The following is a 27,912-nucleotide window of genomic DNA, read 5'->3' as shown; positions in this document are numbered from 1 at the left end:
TTAGATTCATGAAAGTTGGGGCTAAAATTATAGTATTAATCAACATAACCAATAGAATAATAGTTACTCAAAAACAACATCCAACATATAAAGAGATAAATTTAAAAAAAAAAAACATATAATGAGATCAAATCAAGAAACAAGAGCTAGGATTTATTGAAATAGCCTCAAGTCCAATAAAAACACCATCAATTAAATTCAACTCCGTAGGTAGTTGGAATGCCTCTATATGGATTGCTAAATGTAGCCACATTGCCAGGACGTGAAAACACAATCTGCAACCAAAATAATAAATTAAAAAAAACCCTAAGTTTGACATGACTTTGTATTTATTAAATTAAGAAACTAACAAAAGGTAGTAGATTTCAAAGTCAAAGAATTTGTCTATCTTCTCAATAGCTAAATTGTACCTGGTAATCGCCAAGAGTGTGAGACTTGAAACCTGCTGCACAATAATCAAAATAATACTCCCACGTCCTAATGAATTTGTCATTGTATCCAAGAGCCATGATTTCACTGTCAAAACACACTCAAATTAATGTCCCAATATACCCAAGTGTTACAAAAATATATAAAACCTACACCATTACATGGTTATTTACTAACCCTTGCTTCTCCAAGAAATTTTTTCTCCAAATCCTTAGAGTTTGGTAGTAATGGATTCCAATGTTTTCAATGTGCTCCACACTACACTTCCATTAATAATGATTAGTAAAAATAAAAAGTAAATAGTTTTGCAACAAAATATCTACAATCTAAAGTACTATACCAGAGTCTAGATGAAGCAGTCATGGCAGATGTTACTCTACTTAATGAAGGTAGTAATCCACCAGGAAAAATGTACTCCTTGATAAAATCTGAACTTCTCCTATACTCCTCGTATCGTTGATCCGGTATTGATATAAACTAACAAAAATCGCGAAGAGAGCATCACCTTGAGCTATTGGAACTTTAAAATAAGAAGAATTATGAAATGTAATTTGTCAAATTGACAAATAAGTGTCCTTCATTACCTGTAGAACAAAAAGGCCATTCTCTGCTAGTACAGACTCACAACAACCAAAAAAGTCTCCAATGAACTCATGGCCAACGTGTTCTATCATCTCACTACAAAATGAAATATTTTTTCATTACATCGAGTGTTATTGTTTGATACAAAATACTACATTAACTCACCAAGATATGATTCTGTCACATTTGTAGCCAGCAGGCAATTGTCGATAGTCACAAAGAAGAAATTTGATATTTTCCTGTTAGCAGAATTGGTCAAAAGTAAATAAAAATAATTATATTGTTACTTATATTTCTAGAATCAAAAGGTGTTATTTATAGACTATTAAGTACTCAGAGACCCATATAAAAGATCAAGGTGATGTAGTACTTTGCATAGCTTCAATATAAAATATACTATAATATAGAAGTTTGTTCATCATATATATTTGGTACCTGAAGGCCAACATCTTTCACTTTCTTTTGTGCTATTTTCAGTTGTTCCTTCGATAGAGTGATGCCAGTGTACTTGCATCCAGTTCTTTTGACAACTTCAATGGCCAAACTTCCCCAACCACACCCAATTTCAAGAACTTCATGACTCTTATCAATTCTGGCCTGAATAGAGGGGAAAAAAATATTTTACAAAACAGACATCAAATAATAGATGGAAAGTGTACAAAAGGAGACTCACTTTCTCAATAAGAATAGATATTTTTCGCAATTGTGCAGCCTTCAACTCTTCATCTATTGACTGAAATAATTCATAAAACAAATTAGTTTAAGTTAAACCTATAAAGCATAAAACTATTGGGGACTTGTAGTTCTTACCTTAAATACAGCAGAAGAGTATGACATCGTTTCATCCAGGAACAGTGCAAAGAGTTCATTACTCTAAAAACACAAGAGAATATAGTAAGCTTCTTCTGGAATTTTACTTTTTCAAGGAAAAAAACTCTGGATTTCTATCTGTGCTTTCAATAGTTTATGGTTACCACTTATTCTTTAGATTCTTTTCAAATATAATTGTTTCCGCTGCCCTTGTTAACCAGAAGTTCAATTTTTAATTTGTTATAACATGTATTTACATATCTATTTATACAACCCACAATTAGTACACATAGTATAAGCATAAACTCTGATCCATAGATATTGTACCAGATCATAATGGCGAGAGATGTTCCTGCGAGCTTGTGTAAGGGTGTTTTGCCTTGAAACATGCTGAAAGAAATATTTTGCTGAGGCTATACTAGCTGTGAACAACAGTGGAGTCCACCATCCCCTCAAGCTAACAACAAAAAAGTCCTAAGTAAGTGAGTTTTAGGAGATAAAAACTAGTATCATTCTTCGTGCTAATACATGTCGTCAAATTATTTATATATATATATATATATATTACCCTTTCTTGTTTAGTTTGGAGGCTGAAGAATTTGAATCTCTATTGGCGATGAAAATCTACAAAAGCAAGTTTGACAGGAAGTTACTAAGTAAATAAAAAATCAAGTACATGTAAAATTTTCTTAGAAACCTACGAATGCTTACCAGAAAGAGATTTAGTAGACCTTGATCTTTGTCAACAAAAGTAAAATCTCCATTGACATAAGCATCCGCAAGGCCTAAATCAGCTTGTGTTGCAACCTGGCAAATAAATTTTACTTGTGAGTATCAATATTGGTGTTAAAACTATAATTATGGTAACCAAAATATCCATCAAGTGACAAAAAACCGCATACCTTCCAATAAAATTGTGAACTGTGAACTTTGATAGCTACTTTCAGAGAACATCCTTTTGTGTTTCCTTCAAAAGTAAACATTGTACCCCCTTCTTCCAATATACTTTTATATAACCAAAAATCACATATGAATTATCTCAGTTGAAAAAGAAATTAAGAAGTTGTAAGGGTTTGAATTCTTATTCAGAAAAGAACTAGCAGATTCAAAGGACTTCAATTTCATCAGTACAATTACTCACATTAAACATCCTGCAGTGATAAATTGTGTAAGAAATCTAGTAACAAAAAGGCGTGCTCCTCTTTCTACCAGGGAAGGTACCATGTGATTTGGATTACTAAGAAGGTCACAACTTTTTCCAATCAAACCATATGCTGCAGTCATTCCTGCCTAAAAATAGAGGTAACGTTTTTCTTGTGTTGTTTTTTCATCATGGTAGAATGCACTTGGATAAATATTGGAAGGTCGTTGTAGTTTAGAAAGTACCTTTAATCCATCCTCATGGAAGCCATAACCTAATATAAAGTGAATTTAATTAATATTAGCATGTTAAAACATGAGAAAATTCATTGTCATTGTTTCAAAACATCTGGTTTCCCATTAAGCAAAATTCTTACCCTGGTATGCTCCGCAAAACCAAATTCCTCTATTTCCTTGAATTTGATGAATCTCGAGTGAAGCTTTTGATGTTGTAACAGACGGGACTGGATGACTAGTTGAAAACTTAACCAATGTATGGTTTGGTGGATAATCAGGATTGAGTGTCACAAGAAAAGGGAGACTTGTTTCACCAAGATTCTGCGTATTCATATATTTAGGTTATAGTCTTAATGCAATCTATTTAATAAAGTTTAGCATTGACTTTGTTAATGTTTGAGACGAAATGTAAAATAGTTTATGTGTGTACTCACCTGAATCATATTGAGCCAGTATGTCAAAGATACTTTCTTGTCTCTCCTTCCTAGGAAGTTCCATGCACTCCATGCGGCTGGGTTTTTGGGCATTAAAGTTTTGTCACGATGAAGGTAAATGTCACTGCCAGCAGAAAGTTAAGACAATGACTATACATGTTTGACTTAATATCCATGAGATAAAGACAATATGTGCATGCTCTTATGTGGCAATATGTGATTGGTTGACATCATAATGAAAAAGTGGGTGTTACTAGGAGGAGCAAACCTATAAACATATTGGAAAGCACCAAGTACTCTCTGTTCAACAGGAGTAGCTTGGTCTCCAAGTAATCTCACAGCATCAGGAGCATGAACAGCCAATATGCACTTATTATACACTTCTTTAGAACCATCTTCATTGTGAACCACACAACCTGTTAAACATTCTCATAAAAACACTTATAACATCAGAAAAAAACATCAAATGTAATTAGTCATAATTAGTAATAAGTTTAAAGTAGTTGAGTACTAACCCTCGTCAATGGTTGAAATCATTTGTACCTCGGAACAGGTTCTTATGTGACAACCTCTACTCTCTAGCTCAGCTCTTACCTTTTTTTGTGTTTTTTTTTTTCAAAATTAGTTAGCATAACGTCTCTTTATTTAGTATGTATAGTAAATTCAAGTTACTTACTTTCTTCACATAACAATGTGAACGTCCTTTGACAGTAAGCCATTGAGGATGACCAAATAACTGCATTAGCCATAAACAATATCAAAATATCACAACAAATTTAAATATAACATATTCATGTCTATGTAATTGAGTGGTGTGTGTGTGTACCTGGAGGAGATGGTGATTGCGACAAAATGAAAGAACAGAGAAAGCAGAGAAAATCATAACATCTTCCGAATGGCAGGACCATATTGATCCACATATTGGAATCTATGCAGAATCATTAATAATATTAATGTTATTGCCAAGTTAGTGATACATATACATGTGATTTAGTAGAAAGGGTTAAGTGATCTCACAAGATAAGCTTTTATAAACAAGTCGGAGTAACCATGAGACTTAAGGAAGTCTCCTAACGTTTCATTTCGGTCTATGTCCGGGTTGTTATTAAACATATCAAGATATCTAATATGGTCATAAATAAATAAATGAAATGAAATTAATAATAAAGAAAATGAGTATAAAGTGGGTAGTAAAGACTAGAGAAGATAGTGGAATTGACCTGTTCACGTCATCTTTGAACTTAACAATTTCTCTAATCATTTGATAGAAGTAGGGATTAAAGAAATTCTTCTTCTGAGCAAATAAACTCGAGAAGCCATTTCGGGTACCCCACTCACATCCTTCTCCTTTGTCTAAGCTTACTGAGAATGACATATCTGACGTCTCCATCTCAACTCCAAGCTTTTCAAAAAACTCCATCATGTTTGGATATGAAACCTGTCCAATTTACATTTAAATTTTTATTAAATACAATTACATTGAAAGTAGATAAATTTCCCCCCTCAAATTTTAATTTTATGGATATACATTTCTTAAAATTCAAAGGAAAAATTCTAATTTGGCCTCTGTGTTTTTCTCAAATACACGATCGGTCCTTGTGTTTTGTTAAATAACAATTCGAATTTTGTTTTTTACAAAATGAATCAAAATAGTATATTATACTCAATTTTGATCAATAAAACTTCAAATATAATTTTTCATTCTCAGCTCATAGATCACTTTCTCCGCTTCTCTGAACCCATCACTTCATTAACGACTCAAGAATTGTACTTATAATTGAAAATATTTTGACCAAAATCAGGTTTAGGATACTATTCTATTTTGTAACACACATGGTCCAAATTGTCATTTAATAAAATACGATGACCAATCACGTATTTGATAAAAACATAGATGCTAAAATAATATTTTTCCAAATTCAAATTGTACACATTTTACTTATAGTTTAAAGAAAATATAATTTGATCTCAATTCTTAAACTCTTTTATGGTGTGTACTTTATAAATTTTATGTCATCAAAGTTTTTGTTTGTTATAAGTTTTGGCTTTTTCTAGCCTAGACTAGTGAATCTAATGGGATTTTGTTTACCTTGCGAGGGAGTTAAAACCTAGACTTGGTAGATTTCAAATTCTCTATTCATACATGATTAAATAAAAAAATAAAAAAAAGTCTTTTTAATGTATAAACTTGAAAAGTTTTTATTTGGAATTTAATCATTTTCAAAATATTAAAGGCTAATTAGTGAATTTTATTTCTTAATTTTCTTTTGTGTAATTATTAAATTGGTATTTATTACTATTATTTTGATTTTAATTATACCTTTAACCTAACGGGATACTTTTCAATTAGATTAAGTAGTTACTTAAATTATTTATTTGTATGTGTATGAATTTATTTGTAATTTATCAATCTCTTTTGGCTTTCAAGTAGTTTATGGTTTTTCAAATGGAAGCTATTGCTTTATTAAAGGGACTTATATGGGCTTTCGATCTCAGTTTTCTATGTGGTCTAGAAGCCAATCTTTCCAAAGTTCGTACATTTTTAATGGCATCTTTCGAGGATTTAAAATCGGACTATTCTTGAAGAATTTTTTCGGGTTTGCTTTATTGTTTAAATTGCTAGAGATAACTTTGTCTAATATCACTTGCTTAGTTTTTTAGCTACTCATATTTTGACTATATAAGTTATTTGGCTGGACAATGAGCTTTTGGATATATGTTAGTAGTTCATTTCTTTGCAATATTAAGGTGACTCAATTACTTTTTCAATAATAATAATAATAATAATTAAAACATCTAAACTAGCTATTTTATTATTGATCAATAAATATAATGCGATTTTACATTTACTAATTAAATATATAATTTTATTATTGTTGACGCGGTTTTTCGTCAACAGGTAATTATACGAATAAATAGGATAGATTAGTGCAAATTGGTAAACCGTAATATGAAAAGAATTGTAATAGCAGTCGAAAGATGGTCACTCCCTTTCTTTTTGGGTGGTTCGAAGGTTAAAATCTCTCTAGTCCACCAATCGATATTATTGATATCTTTTGATTATTTTTTTACAAAGTGCCTTGTTACAAAAATCTCACAATCCTTAGCACTACCCAGGGTCTTCGTATTTATAGGAAGAAGACATCAGGGTTGGAAATGGGGTGATCTCTTTACCATTCACGTCATCTCTGTGACGCTGATGATTAATTCCTAAACCTTGCAGTGAAGTGAGGTCTAATCAACAAGTAAGGATGGGTAATGGGCTGCATGGCCCAAGTCAGATACGGGATGTCCGAATACACACGTTTATACTGCGCATCCGAGAAATCAGGAATAAAACAGACATGTGATGTCTGATATAGGCACATTTATATTGCGTGGTTTACTTTACAAGGATTCGGGTGTCAGATCTCTGCCGCATTCCGAGCTTAATGTAGCGCCAGCACGTGGCACTCATACTGCTGACAGGATGCCTCTGAGTAGCAGTTAACTCTCTAATCCGCTCGGGCTGGATAAATGCAGGTCCATAACAAGCAGCTCCGGGTGGACGATTTACATGTGGCAGATCGAATTAGGCCTTTTTCTAGCTCGCCAGTAGTGCGCGGATATTTAGAGCGTACATTTGCACCCCAAGCCCCTGCTCGTGACCCATGACATCATCTGTTATCTTCACAGTGGGGGCTTTTAAGTTTCCCTTTCAACTCTTTATGTCCCGCCCACTGCGTGGGTAACGGACACGTGGAGCGCCGTGGTTGGCGACTGTTCAGTTTCCGAGAATTACATTAAATGTCCTAGCCTGCTTTCAGCCATCGTTTCGACTCTCGAGTTATGACCCTCGTATCTCGCATTAATTTGATCGAACGATTCTCTTTTCTTTACACCTCTAACGTATATATAAGGTTGGCCATCTTCTGTATTAGCCACCCTTCATTTGAAAGTTTTTCCTCATTTTCTCTCTTTTTAGTCTCAGAAGCTTTTCTTCTTCAGATTATCATCCCAGAGATCCCTACGCTCTCGTCACAAGAGTTTCTTCATCATTCAAGCTTTAAGGATTCCACCAGGACTCCGATTCCTACGCTTTTTATGAATTTTGCATGGAGAATACACTGTAAGTCCTCTGCCTGTTGCATGTTTTGATCTTTTCGTTTCTCTGTTGGGTAAACTTCTTTCTTAGTCGCACATTGTAGGTTGTTTTTGGCTGGTTTTTGGTGCATAGGTTTTGATCCTAGGCATATCGACTATTTGAGAACATGTCTAGGAATGCGATGCTCATGACAAGATAATTTCTGGGTAATTTTTTCTGGGTAGCTTTTCTGGGTAGCCTTAGGGAATGCCTGTTTGGAGAATGGAAGGTGAGAGGTTTCTAGGGTACAAAACCGGGTAGCTTAAGGGTCACGCTTCCTAGGCAGTTTTGCTTTTTAAAACTTTCCCTCCAAGGCAAGCACTATCCTGACCCTTCTGACAGACAAATCCCGAGCAATCGGGGATCCGTTGGAAACGTGGGCGCGTGACCATGGGAACACGTGGCTTCACATACCGCGAGCTGAGATTACCTCAGTCCGTGTATGAAAATCATTTCTCGCGCTATATTCCCTTTTCTATTTTTAGGTCGCCTATTTAAACTTTTCTTCATTCTTGTTCGGTAGGCGACCAGATGGGACCCAAGAAGAACATACCCAAGAAGAGCATGGCTGGCTCGTCATCCCAGTAGTCCAGCAAAGGGAAAGAGATTGCGGTGGGGTCTCCCATCCCCCAATTCGGTCCCATGGTGGAGAAAGAGGTCGAGGTGGGACCTGACGCCATCTTCGAGGCAGAGAGGATAGTCTCGAAGATTATGAACCAAGGGAGGATCAACAAGACCTTACTGTCCCATAACATCGAAGTTGGGACATGCACTCTTGTTGCCCGACCTCCCCTCGAGGGCGAAAGGAGCTGCTCACCTCTTGATAAGGAGTTCGCGGCCTGGAGCGACGAACACCTCAAGGCCGGGGCCTTCCTACCTCTAGACCAGTACTTCACGGATTTCCTGAATTACGTGAAGCTGGCTCCCTTCCAACTGCCCCTAACTCTTACCGTCTACTGGCGGGGCTGAGGTACCTCTTCCTGAAGCACGAGTGGGAGGCCCCTACACCAGCGGACATCCTTTACTTCTTCTGCCTCAAAGCCAGCCCGGATCAAAGGGGCGAGGCGACGGGTTCTACTATTTGACCCGTTTTCCCAACTCTCCCGTAGTCATCGAGCTGCCCAACCACCCCAACAACTTCAAGGACCAGTTCTTCATGTCAACGGGGTTTCGCAACTGCGAGTACCACTACTTCAACCGTCCTCGTAAGTTCTCTCTATTCTCAGCTCGCGAAATCACCATATTGCTTTATTTCTTTTCGTGCGTATTGACTTGAACATCATCGTTCAGCCATTTTTGCGAGGACGGCCAAATCAGTGACCCTTGGGGGTCAATACGAAACCTTGGCGGGGCTTCCGCCAAGTGAGAAAGACTACCGCCAGCTCGTGTCTGATGAGACAATGATGGCGTGTAAGTTAATTTCTACGGGCCAGACGCTGGCCTTGAGGAGGACGCGGGCTAGTCAACCAGTAGCCCATGAGCTGATGCTCATCCCCAAGGGGGATGCCGAAGATGGTGACGACGACGAGCCGGACGAAGAAGATTAGGTGGCGCTCGTGCGACAAAAGCAAGCTCTAGAGGCTGCTCAAGGCCTCGACGTGGATCGGGCTCAGTCGAGGGCAGCAGCCGGCCGCTTCAGCCAAGGTAACCCATACCTGTTTAGGGACTTAGACAGGGCTTCCACAGACCTAAGGCTTGCTAGGTTTAACCCCCGCCATCTCGTACATCGTCATCGAGATAACCCAGACCTTAACATAACCCTACTCTAGTGTGTAGATCAACTAGTGTTACGCCATGATATGGGCCGTCCTAGGGGCACCGTAGTAGTAGATAACACCTTGTCCTTTAGGTCGGCCGTTTTTGAGGAGTACGGGACCAACCTTAGGTCGTGGTCCTCCCTCCTGGAGGGTGTAATCGCTCCAGGGCTTAGGCAATACGTAGAGGAGTCCAGTCCTGAGGCGGATCCAGACCCAGAGCCCCCTCTTATCCGTGAAGTAATAGACTTAAGCTCCCCTATATAATCTCCGAGGCCGGAGGTCGTGGCAATAGATTCCTTCTCTAGCTCGGAGAGTAGGACCTTTTCAATACACCTTTAGATTTTTCTTGTAATAAAGTAACCTTACATATATATTAACATTCCCTTCTTTTTGTTTCAGGCGAAGAGATGGCACAGCCCGGAGACAACATCCTGTGATCCATCTTCCAGGGGGGAATCCTCCCTCCGAACCGTCCGGGCCACTGGTCAAGAAACCCCGGCTAGCCAAGAAGACTCCTCCTTCCGGGACCACCTCCAAGTCTCCTGCTAAGGGGAGGGGCCAGGTCCCTGCAGCCACAGAGAACATGCCCCCACCTCCCCCGCGACCTCCAACCCCTACTCGGGAATAGGAGGCACCAGCCAGAACCCCTCCAGTTCTCCCTCCCACCGTGCGCATCCCGGTTAATGGCCAGGCCCTTGAGAAAATCCCCAAGGCCTTCCGAGGGACAGTCTACGAGACCGCGAGCTATAGGGTGGAGCATTATTACAATGCCACCCCGAGGGACTTAAGGGAGATCAAGACGAGGAGCCCTGATAAAGTCATGGAGTCTTCGCGAAAATACAAGCTGAGCAATTTTTCATTCTGGTCTTGGTCAAACGCCCGGACTCTATGCGAGGCTATCTTTGTTTCGATAGGAAGGACGGCCTCGCTCCCGAAGTTCGGTGCAAGGTCCGGTACGCCCATAGTACCTGGGGGGGCTGTTCAGGCCAAACTCCCTTGGCTTCATCCAACCTCTTCTTAAGGCTCGCTTTTAGTGTCTTATTCACAACCTCGACCTGTCCATTAGCCTGGGGGTAGGCCACGGAGGAAAAACTTTTAATTATGTCGTGCCTCCCGCAGAATTCGGTGAAGAGGTCGCTATCGAACTGGGTTCCGTTATCCGACACGATCTTCTTTGGTAGCCCGAATCGGCAGACAATATTCTTAACCACAAAGTCGAGGACCCTCTTTGATGTAATCGTCGCCAGGGGCTCCGCCTCTGCCCATTTCGTGAAGTATTCAATAGCCACCACCGCATAGCGAACTCCTCCTTTTCCCGTGGGCAGGGCACCAACTAAATCAATTCCCCAGACCGCGAACGGCCACGGGGACGAGATCATCTTCAGCTCGACTGGAGGGACTCGGGCGACCGTGGCGAACCTCTGGCACTTTTCGCACTTTTGGACATAATAAATCGAGTCCTTCGATAGAGTGGGCCAATAATATCCTTGCCTTAATATCTTCAAGGCCAGGTTTTGCCCCCCAACGTGATCTCCACAAAATCCCTCATGCATCTCCTGCATAATAGTTTTTGCTTAGCCTGGCAGAACACACCGCAGAAGAGGTAAAGAAAGACCACGCCAGTACAACGTCCCGTCTACCATTGCATACCTTGGAGCTTGGTAAAGTATCCTCCTCGCGTCGTTTCTCTCTTCAGGTAACTTTCCTATTGTGAGGTACTCGACTATGGGAGTCATCCAGGTCACCCTGGAGTCGATCATCCCGACCTCTCTCCCGGTTTCCTCTATGCTTGGCCTTTCCAAGTATTCCACCGGTACCAGGCCCAAGGTTTCTGCCTCCCCGGAGGTGGCAAGCTTTGCTAAGGCGTCAGCATTGGCGTTCTGCTCTCGAGGTATCTTTTCAACTAGGTTGTACCAAAATGCGGACAGCTCTTTCTTTACCTTGGCCAGGTAGGCCGCCATCTTGGTTCCCCGCGCTTGGTATTCTCTTGATACCTGGTTTACCACGAGCTGCAAATTGCTATAGCACTGGATGGAGCTAGCCTACAGCTCCTGGGCCACCCTTAGACCAGTCAATAAAGCTTCGTACTCGGCCTCGTTGTTGGATGCTTCGAATCCGAACCGTAACGTGGAGTGGAAACGATGTCCCTCCGGTGATATCAAAATGACTCCAGCTCCGGATCCATTCTCGTTAGACGAACCGTCCACAAAGACTTTCCACGAGGCTCGTACTAGTTCTTCCACTGGTTCTTCTTGGAATCCCATGCATTCTGCTACAAAATCAACCAGAGCTTGGCTTTTGATCGCAGTTCGTGGCACGTACAATATCTCGAATTGGTTGAGCTCGATAGCCCATTTCAAAAGACGCCACGATGTCTTAGGTTTCTGCAAAACCTACCTTAAAGGTTGATCGGTTGTGACGTGGATTGAATGGGACTGGAAGTATGGCCTGAGCTTTCTGGAGGCCGTGATAAGGCAGAACGCCATCTTTTCCATCATCGGATATCTAGACTCGACTCCGAGAAGCCTCTTGCTAATGTAGTAGACCGGCTTCTGAGACCGGTCCTCCTCACAAACCAGCACGGCGCTGGCTGCATCTTCCGTTACAGCTAGGTAAAGAAAAAAAGGCTCTCCTGTTGTTGGCTTAGATAACACGGGCGGCTCAGCTAAATGTGCTTTTAGGTCGAGGAAAGCACGCTCGCACTCATCGGTCCACTCAAACTTTTTATTTCCCCGGAGCAGGTTATAGAATGGAAAACACTTGTCGGTCGATTTGGAAATGAACCGATTAAGGGCTACCACCCTTCCTGTTAGACTTTGGACGTCTTTTCGCGACCGGGGTGATGGCATTTCGAGTAGCGACCTGATTTTATCGGGGTTCGCCTCTATTCCTTTGGTGTTGACTATGAAACCCAGAAATTTTCCTGACGCAACCCCGAAGGTACATTTTTGGGGATTCAGACTCATGTCGTACTGTCTTAAAATCTTAAAACATTCCTTCAGATCGGGGACATGGTTATCGACAGTTTTTGACTTGACCAACATGTCGTCAACATACACTTCCATGTTTTTCCCAATCTGATTAGCACACATCCTGTTGACCAATCTCTGATATGTATCTCCTGCATTCTTCAACCCGAAGGGCATGACCTTGTAACAATAAACGTTAGTTGGGGTCATGAAGCTAGTGTGTTCCTGGTCTGCAGGATTCATGGCGATCTGGTTATAGCCCGAGTATGCATCCATGAAGGACATGAGCTCGTGCCCCGAAGTGTCATCTACCAATTGGTCAATTCTCGGCAAGGGGAAGCAATCTTTGGGGCAGGATTTATTCAGATCGGAAAATTCGATGCAGGTCCGCCACTTCCCGTTGGGCTTCGGGACCAAAACAGGATTGGCGATCCAGATCGGGTATTTCGCCTCGCGAATAAAACCGCACCTTAGGAGTCGAGCTACTTCCTCTTCTAAGGCCTCAGCTCGAGTCGTGCCCAGGCGCCTCTATTTCCGGGACTTCGTTGGTACGTTTTTGTCCAAGTTGAGGGTGTGCATGATGACGCTTGGGCTGATCCCTATCATGTCTTCATGAGACCAGGCATTCACATCTAGATTATCTTGTAGGAATCTCAACAGCTCCGCCTTTCTCTCAATACACAGGTTTTTCTCGAGCTTCACCACATTCGAGGGGTCTTTCGGATCGATGTTCACCTCTTCGAGTTCTTCGATGGCCTGGAGCTCGGATCTATCTTCGCCTATCCTGGGGTCGATATCATCATTCAAGGTGATACCTTCCCCGCTGGCTTCCTGAGGTTTTTCTATCTCAGGAATAGATCCTACTCCCTGAGATTCCTCATTTTCGCTTTGAATGGTCATCGTCTGCTGCCCGGGTCGTGATTTTCCCTTCATGGAAATTCTATAGCATTCCATGGCAGCGAACTGATCACCTCGGACCGTACATATCCCCCATAGAGGAAGGGAATTTGACTGCGAGATGGCGGATAGAAGTTATGGCCTCAAATTCCATCAACGTAGGTCGACCCAGAATAACATTGTATGCGGTGGGACAATCGATAACCACGAACTCGAGGAGCTTAGAGGCAGTTCGGGGCCCCTCTCCCAAGGTTATTACTAGCTCGATTGTTCCTATCGCTGTCGACCCTTCCCCAGAAAATCCATACAACATCATGGAGGTGGCCTTCAGCTCAGTGACAGATAATCCCATTTTCTCCAGCGTAGACTGGAACAGCAGGTTCACCGAACTCCCATTATCGACTAGTATCCTCCTAACTCTCCAGCTGGCGAGCTGGGCGGTTATGACTAGAGGATCGTTATGGGGGAACTGGACGTGACTAGCGTCCTCCTCGGTAAAAATGATTGGTTGCCTCTCCAATCGTTGCTGTATGGATAGATGCTACTCCGGGACGAATTCCACTCCGTTGTGAGCCTTCAACTCATTGACATATCTCTTCTGGGCACCTCTGCTCGTGCTGGCCAAATTGGGGCCTCTGGAGATTGTGGATACCTCTCCTCCTATTACAGGAGGAGGGGTATCCTGACTTATCCGGGGCCTGGGCTGATTTACCGGAGCTTCCGGGGTTGGCTGACTGGTAGGAACCCAATTCCGCGCATACTGAGCCAAAGGTCCGGCTCTGATGAGTGTCTCGATCTCATCCTTCAAATGCCTACAATCATCAATGTTGTGGCCAATGTTGTTGTGGAATCGGCAGAACTTGGAAGGGTCCCTCTTAGCCTTCTGGTGTTTCAAAGGCTCCGGCTTTTTCTAGGGGAGGCGGGCAGAATTTGCTAGGAAAATGTGTTCCCTAGTGTTTGTGAGCTCGGTATAGCTCGCGTGGACTGGCTTAAAATTTTCCACGGTCTTGTTCTTCTTCGGACTGTGCTGGTCGCCCTCACCGCTCCTCTTTCTCTTGCCTCCACCCCCTTGGTTATTCTTGGCAACGGTTTGAGTCATTTCACGACATCCGTTTCCGCTCCAACGAGCTGATCAAGGGTTTGGCTGGTTCCTGCGACTGACGCTCGCACCTCTTCCAGGTTTATCCATTCCTGGGCCTTGTTTAGGAACTCATCCATGGTGCTGACACCTCTTCTCTGTATCTCTTTCCATAGCCCGCCTCCAACGAGGATTCCAGTCCTCAAGGCCATAAGCTTGGAACTAACGTCTACGTCCCTGGCTTGAGCCGCGACGTTTGTGAACCTGCTCAGGTAAGCTTTCAAAGGTTCCCCAAGCTGTTGCTTCACGTTCGCCAGGGTGTCAATTTTGACGCGAGCAACTTGAGAAGCTCGGAATGCCCTCTTGAAGTCGGCAGAAAAATTCGTCCACGAGCTGATGGAATGCTTTTTACACTGCTTGAACCACTTCCTAGCTGGCTCGATCAAGGTGGAAGGGAATATCAAACATCTCAGCTCGGGGCCGATATTATGGACCATGATCAGAGTATTGAACATACCCAAATGGTCCGACAGGTTTCTGTCTCCATCGAATTTAGATAGGTGGGGCATCCGGAAACCCGGCGGGTATGTTGTGGCCGCTATGTTGGAGGCAAAAAGCTCGAGTTCATCCCCCGAGTCATACTCGTCCTTCTCCTTTTCTGACAAGAGCTTCATCATTAGCTCCTCCATCTGAGCTAAACGTTCTAGGGTCTGATCCTTAATCCCTTCGTTGTTCTGAGGCTGTTCAACAGCTCCAGTTCCATTGTACGCATTAGGCATGTTATTGTCCCTCTAAGCTTGAGCTTGGTTAGGTGGGACATTCCCACTGTCACGTACTTCGGAATGACCACCCTCTTGGCGAGCACGACTTCTATTTCTGGCTGGATTCCCCCTCTGCGAGTTGAGGTGATCTCGAAGGTCGGCCCTCGAGGTGGCCTGAGGGCTGTGTGTCGAACTTAAGCGATTACGCAGGTCTCCACTGGATCTGCCACTTCGGTGGCTCTCAGTCTAGTAGCTCCCGTTGGAAAAGCTTGGAGCTCGCTGCTGGGGGTGAGGATCCGGGACCTCCCCGCGTGCTCGATTGCGATGGGAAGGATCGGCGGAAGGAGGATTTCTTCTGCTGCTCTCATGTGTTGGAATGTCACGAACTGGACAGGGAGGAGATGGCTATCTTATTGCCGACGGGGGATGCCTAATTGGCAAAGCGATCCTAGTCCCATCCGGGCGGATCAAATTAGCTCGCGGCCATTCTACTCTACCATCTCCAGCATCTTGCGCCCGGCGGTCTGACCGCGGCACAAGAGGGCTGGCCGGAGCAGGTTGCATGTGCGAGCCTTCCCTGGATCTCCTCCGCGAGCTGCCACGATCCCTTCTGGGCGCGTTTTACGTTGGAGTCGAGCTAGGAGTTGAGGTTCTGACTGATCGGCTGAATTGTTGATTGGCCTTGGGAAACTCCTCAAACCTAGCTTCCTGGTTATGGTGCGACATGGGTGCAGAACTCGGGGTTGAGGTTCTGACCGATCGACTGGGTCTGAACCGATTATCCCTGCGGGACTTGTGAGTCCCACTTTGCCTCTTTCCGACATTAACGTCGGTTACAAGAGGGGGTAGCCGGGCCAAGACTTCTTTGATTTTCTTACTTGCTCTGGATAGCTGAACCCTAAACTGTTTGTTCTCCGTCTCTATCGCCATCAGGTAACCCAGGTTCGGATTTGGCGGTCTGGGCATCGAGCTCGCGGTGTCGTCTTGGCCCATCGACTGCTTTCCCGATCACTGCTGGACCTCGAGGTTTGGTTCATCGGATATGGCGGCATGGTAGGCCTCCTGCCCATCATGTTGATCCGCCTTGTTACCATGCCTCGAACGAGTAACCACCATGATCAGGTTTTTGTGATAGCACCAATCTAAATCCTCTCAATGAAAGCACCAAACTGTTGACGCATTTTTTTGCCAACAGGTAATTATACAAATAAATAGGATGGATTAGTGCAAATTGGTAAACTGTAATATGAAAAGAATTGTAATTTAGACTTTGGGAACTAATAGCAGTAGAAAGATGGTCACTCCCTTTCTTTTTGGGTGGTTCGAAGGTTAAAATCTCTCTAGTCCACCAGTCGATATTATTGATATCTTTTGACTATTTTCTTACAAAGTGCCTTGTTACAAAAATCTCCCAACCCTTTGCACTACCCAGGGTCTTGATATTTATAGGAAGAAGACATCTGGGTTGGCAATGGGGTCATCCCATGATCTCTTTACCATTCACGTCATCTCTGTGACGATGATGATTAATTCCTAAACCTTGCAGTGAAGTGAGGTCTAATCAATAGGTAAGGATGGGTAATGGTCCGCATGGCCCAAGTCAGATGCGGGATGTCCGAATACACACGTTTATACTGTGCATCCAAGAAATCAGGAATAAAACAGATATGTGATGTCTGATATATGCACGTTTATATTGCGTGGTTGAATTTACAAGGATTCGGGTGTCAGATCTCTGCCGCATTCCGAGCTTAATGTGGCGCCAGCACGTGACACTCATACTGCTGACAGGATGCCTCTGAGTAGCAGTTAACTCTCTAATCCGCTCGGGCTGGATAGATGGAGGTCCGTAACAAACAGCTCCGGGTGGACGATTTACACGTGGCAGATCAAATTAGGCCATTTTCTAGCTCGCTAGTAGTGCACGGATATTTAGGGCATACAATTATTAATTAATTATTTTTATGCATAAGTGTTTAATTAAATATAATTATATATGAAATTTGTTTATTAAAATTTATATATCATTTATTTATTTTTAAAAAGTAATTTTTTTATGTGTTCACCCAAATATTATAAAATGATATTCCTAGGAATTTAATACAAAATTTTCATGCACAATCAAACATAGATTTAAAATTTTCCAAATAAATTATATTCTTCTTCTTAATATTGTCACCAATCATATAATTAATAATCACTAATATTTTTTAATAAATATTCACTACTAGAAATATAGGTTTTTACTTCGGTTTTTATATTGAGCATACAAAAAAACTGAAGTAAAAACCTTTTCAAACTCTTTTACTTCACTTTTGAATTTGGCGCTTTGAAAAAAATTACATACTACTTCGCTTTTAAAAAAAACGAAGTTAAAAATTCAAAGTGAAGAGGGTCATGTTTGGTTGCACATGCCCGTGACTTCTGTTTAGAGATAATAAAGATGTGAAAAAATGGCCAAGTCAAACGCGGCCCTTGTGCACCTTTTACTTCGGTTTTTACCTAAAAATCGAAGTAAAAGGTGCACAACCCAGCCCACCTCAGCCCCTTCTACTTCGATTTTTAGGTAAAAACCGAAATAGAAAATGCACTTTCTACTTCAGTTTTGACCTAAAAACCGAAGTAAAAGGGTAATATAACCCTCTCCCCCACCCCGAACGGTCATATCCCTCTTTCTCCTCTGTACCAAAAATCCCCAAAACCTCCATTAACAACCGTGAGCCAACACCCATTTTCGTTCTCCAAACCCTTTTTTTTTTGTTTTTTTCTTTATTTCTTACTACTTTTCTTCATTATAAACCGAAATATAGCCCCAAAATCCTTTTTTTTTAGAGAAAAAAAATAAATTTGGTAGTGGGTATTTGTTCTCATGGTTTCTTGATGTTTCTTGCCAGATTTTGACCGGAGTTTTGTCATTGCAAGGTGTTTTTGAGCTTCAAAACAGGTATGGATTACTAAAATTGATTTTTTATTTCGCTTGTCAAATGGACGCAAAATGTGTTATATGGGTCATAGACGATATTTGCATTTAAGTCATCCTGACAGAAATAAAGAAAAAGCATTTGACGGTACTGTGGAACGAGACCTTGCTCCTTTGCCATTGTCAGGTGAGCAAATTCTTAAGGAAGTAGAAAAAATTGACTTTAGGTACGGGAAGAAGAATAAAAACAAAAAAGTCAATGGATGTTTTCAAAGAAAATCAATTTTCTTTCAACTTCCTTACTGGAAATATTTACTCGTTAGACATTGCTTGGATGTCATGCACATAGAAAAAAATGTATGTGAAAGTATAATCGGTACATTACTTGATATCCCAGGTAAAACCAAAGATGGTTTGTCTAGTCGTTTAGATCTTGTTGAGATAGGTATAAGACACCGCTTGGCACCTGAAGAAAAAGGTAAACGCACATATTTGTCTCCTGCTTGTTTTATCTTGTCTAAAGAAGAGAAACAAGTCGTATGGCATTCATTGGCAGAGATGAAAGTGCCTGATGGTTATTCATCGAATGTTCGAAACTTGGTATCTATGCAAGATTTGAAGTTAATTGGAATGAAATCACATGATTGTCATGTATTAATGCAACAATTACTTCCAATTGCCATTCGGTCAGTTTTACCAAAAAGAGTTCGAGATAGTGTGACAAGTGCGTGCATCTTCTTTAATCAACTATGCAGAAAAGAATTGGAAATGAAGAAGTTGAATGCATTGCATGATGAAATAGTTGAAACTTTATGCAAGATTGAAAAATATTTTCCACCATCTTTTTTTGACATCATGATACATTTGATGGGCCATTTAGTAAGAGAAGCAAAGTTGTGTGGGCCAGTTTGGGCGAGATGGATGTATCCATTTGAAATGAATATGAAGGTGTTGAAAGGATATGTACGTAATCACCTTCGCCCTGAAGCTTGTATGGTTGAGTGTTATTTAGCAGAAGAAGCTGTGGAATTTTGTTTAGAGTGCATGGTTGGAATCGACACAATCGGAATTAGCAAACCACAGAATAACTCGGATGGAGTTGATAGAGGATTACGAGGGAAAGGAACAGTAGTGACCATATCTCGTGCAGAATTAGATCAAACTCATTTAGTTGTGATGGAAAACAATCATGAGATTCAACCATATATAACGTAAGTTATAAATTTAATAAACATTATGCTCATTTTTATGTATAATTGAAATTTTAATGTTGTACTTTTTATTTGCAGTGAGCACATGGAGTTATTACAATCAATGATTCCAAACAAGGTTAAAAATAAACACAAATGGATTATAGATGAGCATCATAAAACATTTAGTCGATGGTTGAAAAATACTATTCTAGCAAGGTTGGAAGAAGAAAACCATGGAGTGTCGACAGAGTTAAAACGCATATCATTTGGAGCAAGTGTTCATGTAATAAAGAACCATGCTTACATTGTTGGAGGAATAAGATTTCACACAAAGTAAAGAGATGATGCTCGAATGGTTCAAAATAGTGGAGTAAGTATTGTTGCAGAAGCAATGCATTTCGCTAGTGCAAAAGACAATAATCCAGTAGCTGGTACTATGACATATTATGGGGTTGTTGAAGAAATATGGGAGCTTGATTATTCCTTATTTAAAATTCCCCTTCTCAAGTGTTCTTGGGTGGACAACAATGTTGGGGTTAGAATTGATGAACTTGGATCACTTTGGTTGATTTAAGTAAGAAAGGTCACAAGAATGATCCTTTCATCATGGCTACCCAAGCAAAACAAGTATTTTACATAACTGATCTTGCTGATGATAAATGGTCAGTTGTTTTACGAACCCCGGAAAGGCAGTTTATAGAAGATGAAAATGACGAAGAAAATGATGATTTGTTTCATGATAATTTTATTGTTGGACAACCAATACATGAGCAAGTTGAGCAAATCAATGATTTCAATGAAGATGATGATGATGGGGAATACATTAGAAATGATATTAGACACGGAATATGGGTAGATTGTGAATCAACCAAGAAAAGAAAAAGGAAAAGAAAATGTGTCTACTGAGTAATGTATTCATTTTTATGTTAAATATGTATTTATTTATGTCATAATTGTAACGTTAATTCTTGTTTATGTGCATATGACAAATTCTGAAGGGGAGAACACACCAAATAGGCGAGGCCCAACAAAGAAAAACAATATCAATAATAAAAAAGCTAAGGTAATAAAGAGAAATATTAAGTTTAATGATAAAGGTCAACCTATAGGGAAAGCATATAGCGAGATGCAATCGTACCTTGGAGTTAAAACTAGGAGAACAGTCTCTCTCAATTAAAAGGATTGGAGACAAGCCCCACAAGAATTGAAGAATAGAATATGGGAGGATGTATATGTAAGAAAATATTTTAGTTACTTTAATTTATTGATCATTTTCATGAATTACTTTGCATTTCATTAATCATTTTCTTTCTATTTCAGGGTGGCTTTAACATTCCAGAAAATTGGAAACCATAACTAATTAAATGTGCGGGAAGAATAATGAGAGATTTTAAGACCAACATCACTAGTGAATACATCTACCCTTTGGAAAAAGACGGTCTAATAGATGAACTCCAATTCCTTCCTAAGAAATATCTAGAACTTGACCAGAAAAGTTTCTGGTCTGCTAATGGCGCCCCAGCGCCATTCCTGGCGCCCCAGTGCAAGGCAGGGCAGGTTTTGGGCTTCTCTGACTTTGGGGCAGCGCCACTAGGCAACGCCCCAGTGCTAGTGAATTTTCCAGCAAGCCTATGTTAGGGCTCGGGATGACTTTTAAGGCTTAGGGATGGGTTCCTTTACCCCGGTTGAGTAGATTGGGATTCCTGAGAGTGCGGGATGGATCCCGGGAGTAAGGTTTTAGATTGTAAACCTTTTTTATGATTTATTTTATTGATGGGATTCAATATTTGGTTATGACTAGGTGACCGCTAAAGGATCAAAGGATTGATCGCTCTCAAGGGTTGTTCTTTTATTAATTCTTGCTCGAACCTGAGGTAAGAAAACTGCACCCTGTGTATATGTGACATGCATAGTTATTCTTGATGCATGTTGGATGTTTAAATGTAATGCATATGATGCACGAGAAACATGTGATTAGGGCATGTCGTGAATATTGAATATGAGATTGTTCAGAGCTTGAGCCTCTGTGTTTATGCATGATCCTAATTGTGCTAGTAATTATTGAGTAAGCATGTTGAATGCCCTGTATTCAGATATTTGACATATGACATATGTTTGGTGGCATTGCTTACTTATGTATGGCACTGACTAGTCAGAGTCGGCACTGGTCGAGTATCCCAAACCTAATAGCCGAGAACGGCATAGCGTCATGAACGCAGGGCCGATTAAAAGATTAGATCTAATCGATATCAACATTGAATGACTCTAAGGCATTAATGCTGGACCGACCCTAAGGTCGATGAATCTTATAAGCGCTTGACTAATCTAAGCTAGTTACTCAAAGCCAGGGCCTAAGGCCTAGGTGAGAGCTTGTCACATGGCTATGGAGCAGTATTCCATGGTTATGACTCTATGGTCACGAGGAAGGTTATGTTGGTGACCAGTCATCATGCACCTATACTATTTAAGCTAGTGAGAAGATCACTTATCTATAAGCCCCGGTGACCCTATCGTCACATGGCTATTGGGAACGGAACCCACCTCAGTGACTATTACAACTGTCACTCTTCTATTTGGGGCTAAAAGCCTTGGATGATTATTATGATCATTGGTTAATGTGTTATACTCAACATTACGTGGACTCAATTGCCTGCTTGAATAGGGCTATATCTGCTAGGCGTGTGCCTTATGATTTGATGACATGTTATTACTGTTCATGAGCATATTAAGTTTTCTTGCTAGGCTTCGGCTCACGGTTGCTATGTGGTGCAGGTAAAGGCAAAAGAAATCTGGACCATCCTTGAGTTGGAGAGCTTAGGTGACGATGTGTACATATGCAGCTGCTCGACCACCACGGTCGAGGTTTGAAGGGGAACTAGGGTTAAACCCTGTTTTGCTGCCTAGATCGGCTGGTTGTAAATATTTTCTTGTAATAGGCCTCTAAATTATATTCTTGGGATCTCAATGTATATAATAAACGTTCTAATGAAATGTTACATCTTAACCAAAAAAAATTAATCCCTAAACCACTAATCATACTTAGTTACACGTTTTTGGCCAAATGACTCGATTAGCGAGTTTAGCACTGTTTACAAGGCACACCGTAACGATCCCTGGAGTTTAGGGCGTTACATTTACTTAGTTAGCTATTTAGTAGTAGTTGTAGTATTTTAGATTTCGTAGATTTTGGTTCAAACCGGGACTTAGTTGGAAACTCCTAGCAATAGTTATGGATTTTATAAGTTTAACCTATAGTTTAAGAATATTAATTATAACATAAGGTTTGATTAATATTGCTGATCATAAATATGATATTTATTATAACCTAATGTTTAGATAGAGCCAATAGGAATATGACACTTGTCATAAGCATGATTATTAATGAATTAGTATTTTAATGATAAAATAAGGAAATATAAGCTTTAGCCTTCACCAGAAAATGTTAGGGTCGTAGTTTGACTCAGTCAAAACACTTATCCAACCTTAATTATGATGAAAAACTACAATTACATGTTTAAAATATTCACGTATGACGATATATCGCAGCTAGGAGCCGATATATCGCCTGACGAAGAATACGGAAAACACGTTGATGTTGCACGAACGTACGAACGGAGGTTCGGGATTAGGGCAGAGTCGATATATCGCCACATAGGGGCGATATATCGGCCTAATTTTTTTTTTTTTAATTTTTAAAACAAGCCTTGACTCCTTAGACCTACCTCTGAATAGTTTTGACTGAGTCTTCAGCCTCTGATTGACGAATATTCAATTATTTTCAATTTTATTCATTATTTTTGTTCAAAGCCAAAAAGAAGATATTTATTCCTAGAACTCTATAAATAGGACCTAGTACCCAGTCCTTCCACTCACTCTTCGGCTGTGATCAGACTCCAAGGTGCTAGTACTACCATAGAGTGATAAACACTTGGGTTGGGAAAAAGCTTTGCCATTCTTAAGCTTTATAAAATACTTGGGAAGTGAGATTTGGTGTATTTCGGTATTGGAGTTAGACCAATCCATAAGGTCTACTAAGGTACTCTTATTCTTTAAATTCAATCCTTTGAAAACTCTTTAGTTTTCTTTAGTCCTTTTATTCAGATCCTAACTTTTGATATTGGTTTTTGATTAGGCTCTGGAATCTGAAAGATCTTTTTTGGTAAGTTTTGTCTTGAAGGTTTAGTTTCCATATTAATTCTTTACTCTTTAGAAATACTCACCATTCTTATTGTTGTTTTTAGGAGTGTTCCAAGTCCCGCATTTGTTCTCAATTATCTTGGTGTTGGTAAGGAAAATAAGATGGTTATTATATGCTTATATGTTATGATTATGTTATAATATGTTATGTTATGATATGATATGTGTTATGATATATATGTTTTAGGGCTTATAGTTGCTTAGTTAGCAAACCTCATTGTATTTTGAGGCTTATAGTTGCTCAGCTAACAAACCCTAAAATTTACCATGTATATGGGTTATAGTTGAGATATATGTTTTATAGTGTATGTTTTGTTATGATCTTATGTTTACTTTTGATGTTATATATATGTTGGTAGATTTTCCTTGTTGGGCATTAGACTCATTCTTTTTTTTTAGTGTAATGTAGGAAAATAGATACAAAGGCGGAATGATTCTTGGAAGTTTGGTGTGTGTGTTGAGGTGAATGGAGTGGATGGGCTGCGTATCGATTCGAGGACGACATTATTTTCTTTAGTCTCTTTAAATTACGTTTTTATGTATTTTCCGCATTTAGCTTTGTAAATAATTTCATTTAAAGTTATATTTTATTTTAAAGCAATGAGCTTATTTATATATTACAAATATTACTTTAAAGTTTTCAATAAAGTTATGAATTTTTCTCATGTATGTTCTCTTCGAAGTAGCAGTTATGTCTAGTAGGGTTAATGATCTAAGTTTTAGAAATAGTTGGGTCATTACAGTGTCATTGACAGAGCTCAACACGTTTGGCGCAGTCATCTTAGATTGTTCTTAGTTTGATCTCTTCCTGATCTAGTTAGTGTTCATGGAGCTTGTAAATCACTGCTTAATTTTTTCTGTAATGGTATTTATTTTGCCTTTAATCTTTTGGATGATTATTGATCATTAGTTATTATTGAGGTTGATATATTCTCGATGGTCAACAATGTAAACGGCTCGGTAAGCCTAAGATGTTCATTTGAATTTGATGTGTAATTCAACCTATTAGACTATTTCCAATGCAAGATGTAAATTTTGTGACAAATTTAACATAAAAAATAAGTTAATAATATATTTGGCCCAATATTTATAATTGTGCTATAATATACAATATGCAAATTAACACACACAAAAAATCAATAATTAATTTAATATTTATTAAGAACATACAAAAATTAATTTTTTATTATCCAAATCATGTACTCCAAGAAATTTGTCATTAAATAAATAAATAAAAAATGATATATGGTTAGTCATTAATTGTCAACTACTAAATTATAGTAATTAGTGGCAATATGGTAAATAAAAAAGTAGTATTTATTGATATACAAATTTTGCTTATGCTATATATTATGCCAAATTTGGCATAACTTTTAGTATCCGCCAAATTTTACATACTTTTTGAAACTTCATTAGAGTCGTACTTTTTGTAAGAAGTGATAAATATATTATTACACAAACTTTTTAAGAGTGGATTGAAGATGTTACGTACATTGTTTGAATAACCGTTGTAATGAAATTTACTTTTATCCTTTAAAAAAAAAATGAGAGAGAAGAAGAAGAATGGGTTGAGCTTTGGAATGACTAATAAGACACACGAGAGAGACTCGAATTTTATTCGGATCTTCTAAAACAAATATGAATTGCCAACAAACAACATGTGATCATTATTTGCAATTAAGTAATGTATTATGTTTACACAAATATTGAGTATATTAATTATATCTATTCAGTACTATATTTTTCGCTCTCTCATTCGAAATTCATTGCTGCTATTGATATAATATTCATATAAGTATAATTTATGTCTATGTTATAAAATTATTATGAAAAAAATCAAATATTTGTCTTTAAAAAAATTAATAATATTACTAGTATACTCGTAATAATATATTATAGGATGATTTTGTTGGCACCCATTGTTTTTCAGTCCTCACCTAATTTCTAATTACACCGCTCATAAAGTTAAAAATTTATTTTCACACCCTCACTAATTTTCATTTGATACAAAATCACCCTTTTATTCTCTTAATTACAAAATAAGAACAAATAATGTTATTTAAAAAAAACATTAATTCATAAAATTACTAATTTACAAGATATTTTATTTTAATTTTAATATTTATATTTTATTTTATAATTGTTATTTAGTTTATGTGTTAAGTGTGTGCGAAAAATATAATGTTATTATTAAATAATTAGTAAGGATATTTGTGTAAATTTATAACAAATACATAATTAGAAACAATTAATTAATTAGCCCTACATTTGAAAGAAAGAAAATATCAAAGAGGTAGAAAATTAGAAGGAAAGAAGAGGAAATATATATCTTAATTGTTTGGTATGTAGGAATAAAAAAAATTGATTTTTATAAAATTATTATATTACCCTTAAATTATTAATATAAAATGGGATATTTGCGGCAAAAGTACCCAAATTTTTAACGTTTGTAGAACTTAAGTATCCAATTTATTTTTTTCGGGCGAAAGTACCTTCTGTCTATGTTTTCTTGCAGCTGTCAGTTCAAACTGTTAAGTGCGTTTGTAACATGTTGGTGAAAGCACCAAATTAAATGAATATTTGTAGTTATAGTACCTAATTTAATAGATATGTACGACAAAAGTACCAAAGTTATGAGAAATTTGCGGCAAAAATACTCAGGTTATAAGCAAATTGACATCATGTGGTGAACTTAGCGACAAAATAAACAACTACAACAAAACATGGACGGAATGTACTTTCGCCGATAAAAAATTAACTTAAGTACTTGAGTGCTACAAACGTAATAATTTGAGTATTTTCATCACAAATATCTCATATAAATATTGTTCAATAAAAATAATATAGTAATTTTTTGCTTGTGTGCTTTCATAAAACTTAGCTCTTTATTTTTTTCTCCAATTTGGAAGGGAATATTTTTGTGGGCCCACTCAATATTCTTCTCTTTACTTTTCTTTCCTACCAAATACTGAGGGTGTTTGTTTTGAGTAGTTGAGTTGCATTGGAAAGTGTGGAGGGATTTATGATGGATGTAATATTAAACTCTGTGTACAAAATGGTTTACTTTACCGCTAAAATACATGTGGGGCTCACACAAATTATTAACTTTACCCCTTAAAATTTGAACCAAACATAAAAAGAGATTTAGATTCTCATTCCCACATTTAATTTACCACATACCAAACACTCATTCTTTTCACTTTTCTTTCCTCTCACTATTATTCTTCTCTACCAAACATAGGGTAGAGAGAGTGTGGAAAGAGAAAAATTCGATGCAAATAAAATCACTCTATATTAAATAATATTAAATTAAACACTAAGGGTGCATTTAATGCACCATATGTGTATTGTATTGTATTACATTATAATATATTATGTTTTATAATATATTTTTATATAGGACTCTATTCAGTGTTATTCAGTGTTCACTTGTATTCACATATAAATATATAATATTTTACACATTATTCTCTAAGTAAGATTTTGTATATTTTGAGAATGTTTATGAAACAAAACACTTTTGTTGCACTAAAACAGTTTTAAGTGAAACGATCTTTCTCCAAGTAATACAAAATTACTAAAAAAAACAAAACAGAAATATTTTGAAATGAAAGTCCGAAAAAATAAATATAAATTGACACCTCGACCACTACTTCTCCTGGTAGGGGGCTATCAAAATAATATAATGGTTATTTTGATTTCGTGTGTATGCTTTAAAGTGTAAGGGATTTAAATTGTTTTCCACCTGCTTCTTGGTGGGAATACTTGAAAATAATCCAACTTTACAGGACGGAATTATATTTGAATTGTGGTATCAATATCAAGTAATTGTGCCCAGTATTTTAGAGTTAGATAGAAAAATATGCAAGGACAGACAGAGAGAACTTACAGGATTGAAGACCATGAAACCAAGGTCCAAATCAAAACCATCAAAAGTAACAGTGTTGGCATGGCCTCCCAAGTATTGTTCTTTCTCATATAGAACCACTTCCACGCCGTTTTGTGCCAAAACATAGGCTGAAACCAGTCCACTAATACCAGCTCCCACCACTGCCACCCTCATCCCTTCTTCTGAGTTTTATTTGTCTGCATTAAACATTATTATTTATAGGAAAAATCAAAAGTATTACAATATTAGTATGACATTTCTTGTGGCCAAACAAGAATATTAGTACAACTATATAAAACCTTAGTTACCTTAGTTTCAATGCTTTGCAACTCCAAACCTTTTGTGTTCATAGTAAGATCATGTAAATAAATATATAATAAAGTACAAAACAGAGATGATAGTCATTGGTAGGTAGAAATGGTGTGCAGAGGCTCTAGCTAGGCTTTTGTTGTGAAGTCGGGCATCACTTAAATTGATCTCTCATCATTTTGGTAAT

General features: G+C 38.8%; 1 protein-coding gene across 3 annotated transcripts; it reads right to left on the bottom strand.

The window, feature by feature from the left end:
• Positions 1-27,902, bottom strand: LOC133778192 (uncharacterized). 3 transcript variants are annotated; one of them, XM_062218057.1, is made up of 25 exons: positions 27,725-27,902; positions 27,417-27,613; positions 4,853-5,070; positions 4,650-4,755; positions 4,459-4,560; positions 4,309-4,368; positions 4,148-4,226; positions 3,901-4,048; positions 3,633-3,756; positions 3,339-3,519; positions 3,208-3,236; positions 2,963-3,111; positions 2,724-2,826; positions 2,533-2,628; positions 2,390-2,445; positions 2,149-2,278; positions 1,822-1,884; positions 1,685-1,744; positions 1,447-1,608; positions 1,177-1,250; positions 1,014-1,107; positions 770-906; positions 607-687; positions 411-516; positions 1-275 (listed from the first exon to the last, which is right to left on the bottom strand). In XM_062218057.1, exons 2-25 carry the CDS (start codon positions 27,588-27,590, stop codon positions 189-191), a joined length of 2,619 nt encoding a protein of 872 aa, XP_062074041.1. In that variant the 5' UTR covers positions 27,591-27,613; positions 27,725-27,902; the 3' UTR covers positions 1-188. The 3 variants fall into 3 exon arrangements, with proteins under 3 accessions (XP_062074041.1, XP_062074042.1, XP_062074043.1); XM_062218058.1 differs by lacking the exon at positions 4,459-4,560 and having other exon boundaries at positions 27,725-27,901; XM_062218059.1 differs by lacking the exons at positions 4,459-4,560; positions 4,650-4,755; positions 27,417-27,613; positions 27,725-27,902 and having other exon boundaries at positions 4,853-4,991.
• Between the last annotated feature and the right edge of the window lie 10 nt (positions 27,903-27,912).

This window comes from Humulus lupulus, chromosome 5 (genome assembly GCF_963169125.1).
Source record: "Humulus lupulus chromosome 5, drHumLupu1.1, whole genome shotgun sequence".
Lineage (NCBI taxonomy): Eukaryota > Viridiplantae > Streptophyta > Magnoliopsida > Rosales > Cannabaceae > Humulus > Humulus lupulus.
This window is presented reverse-complemented; position numbering and strand designations above follow the sequence as displayed.

Coding starts and splice junctions, on each gene's coding strand:
- LOC133778192 (XM_062218057.1), bottom strand. CDS start 27,590: ATGAGGGTGGCAGTGGTGGGAGCTGGTATTAGTGGACTGGTTTCAGCC. Junction 1,745..1,821: donor ACTCTTCTGCTGTATTTAAG/GTAAGAACTACA, acceptor GAATTATTTCAG/TCAATAGATGAAGAGTTGAA. Junction 276..410: donor ACACTCTTGGCGATTACCAG/GTACAATTTAGC, acceptor TTTTGGTTGCAG/ATTGTGTTTTCACGTCCTGG.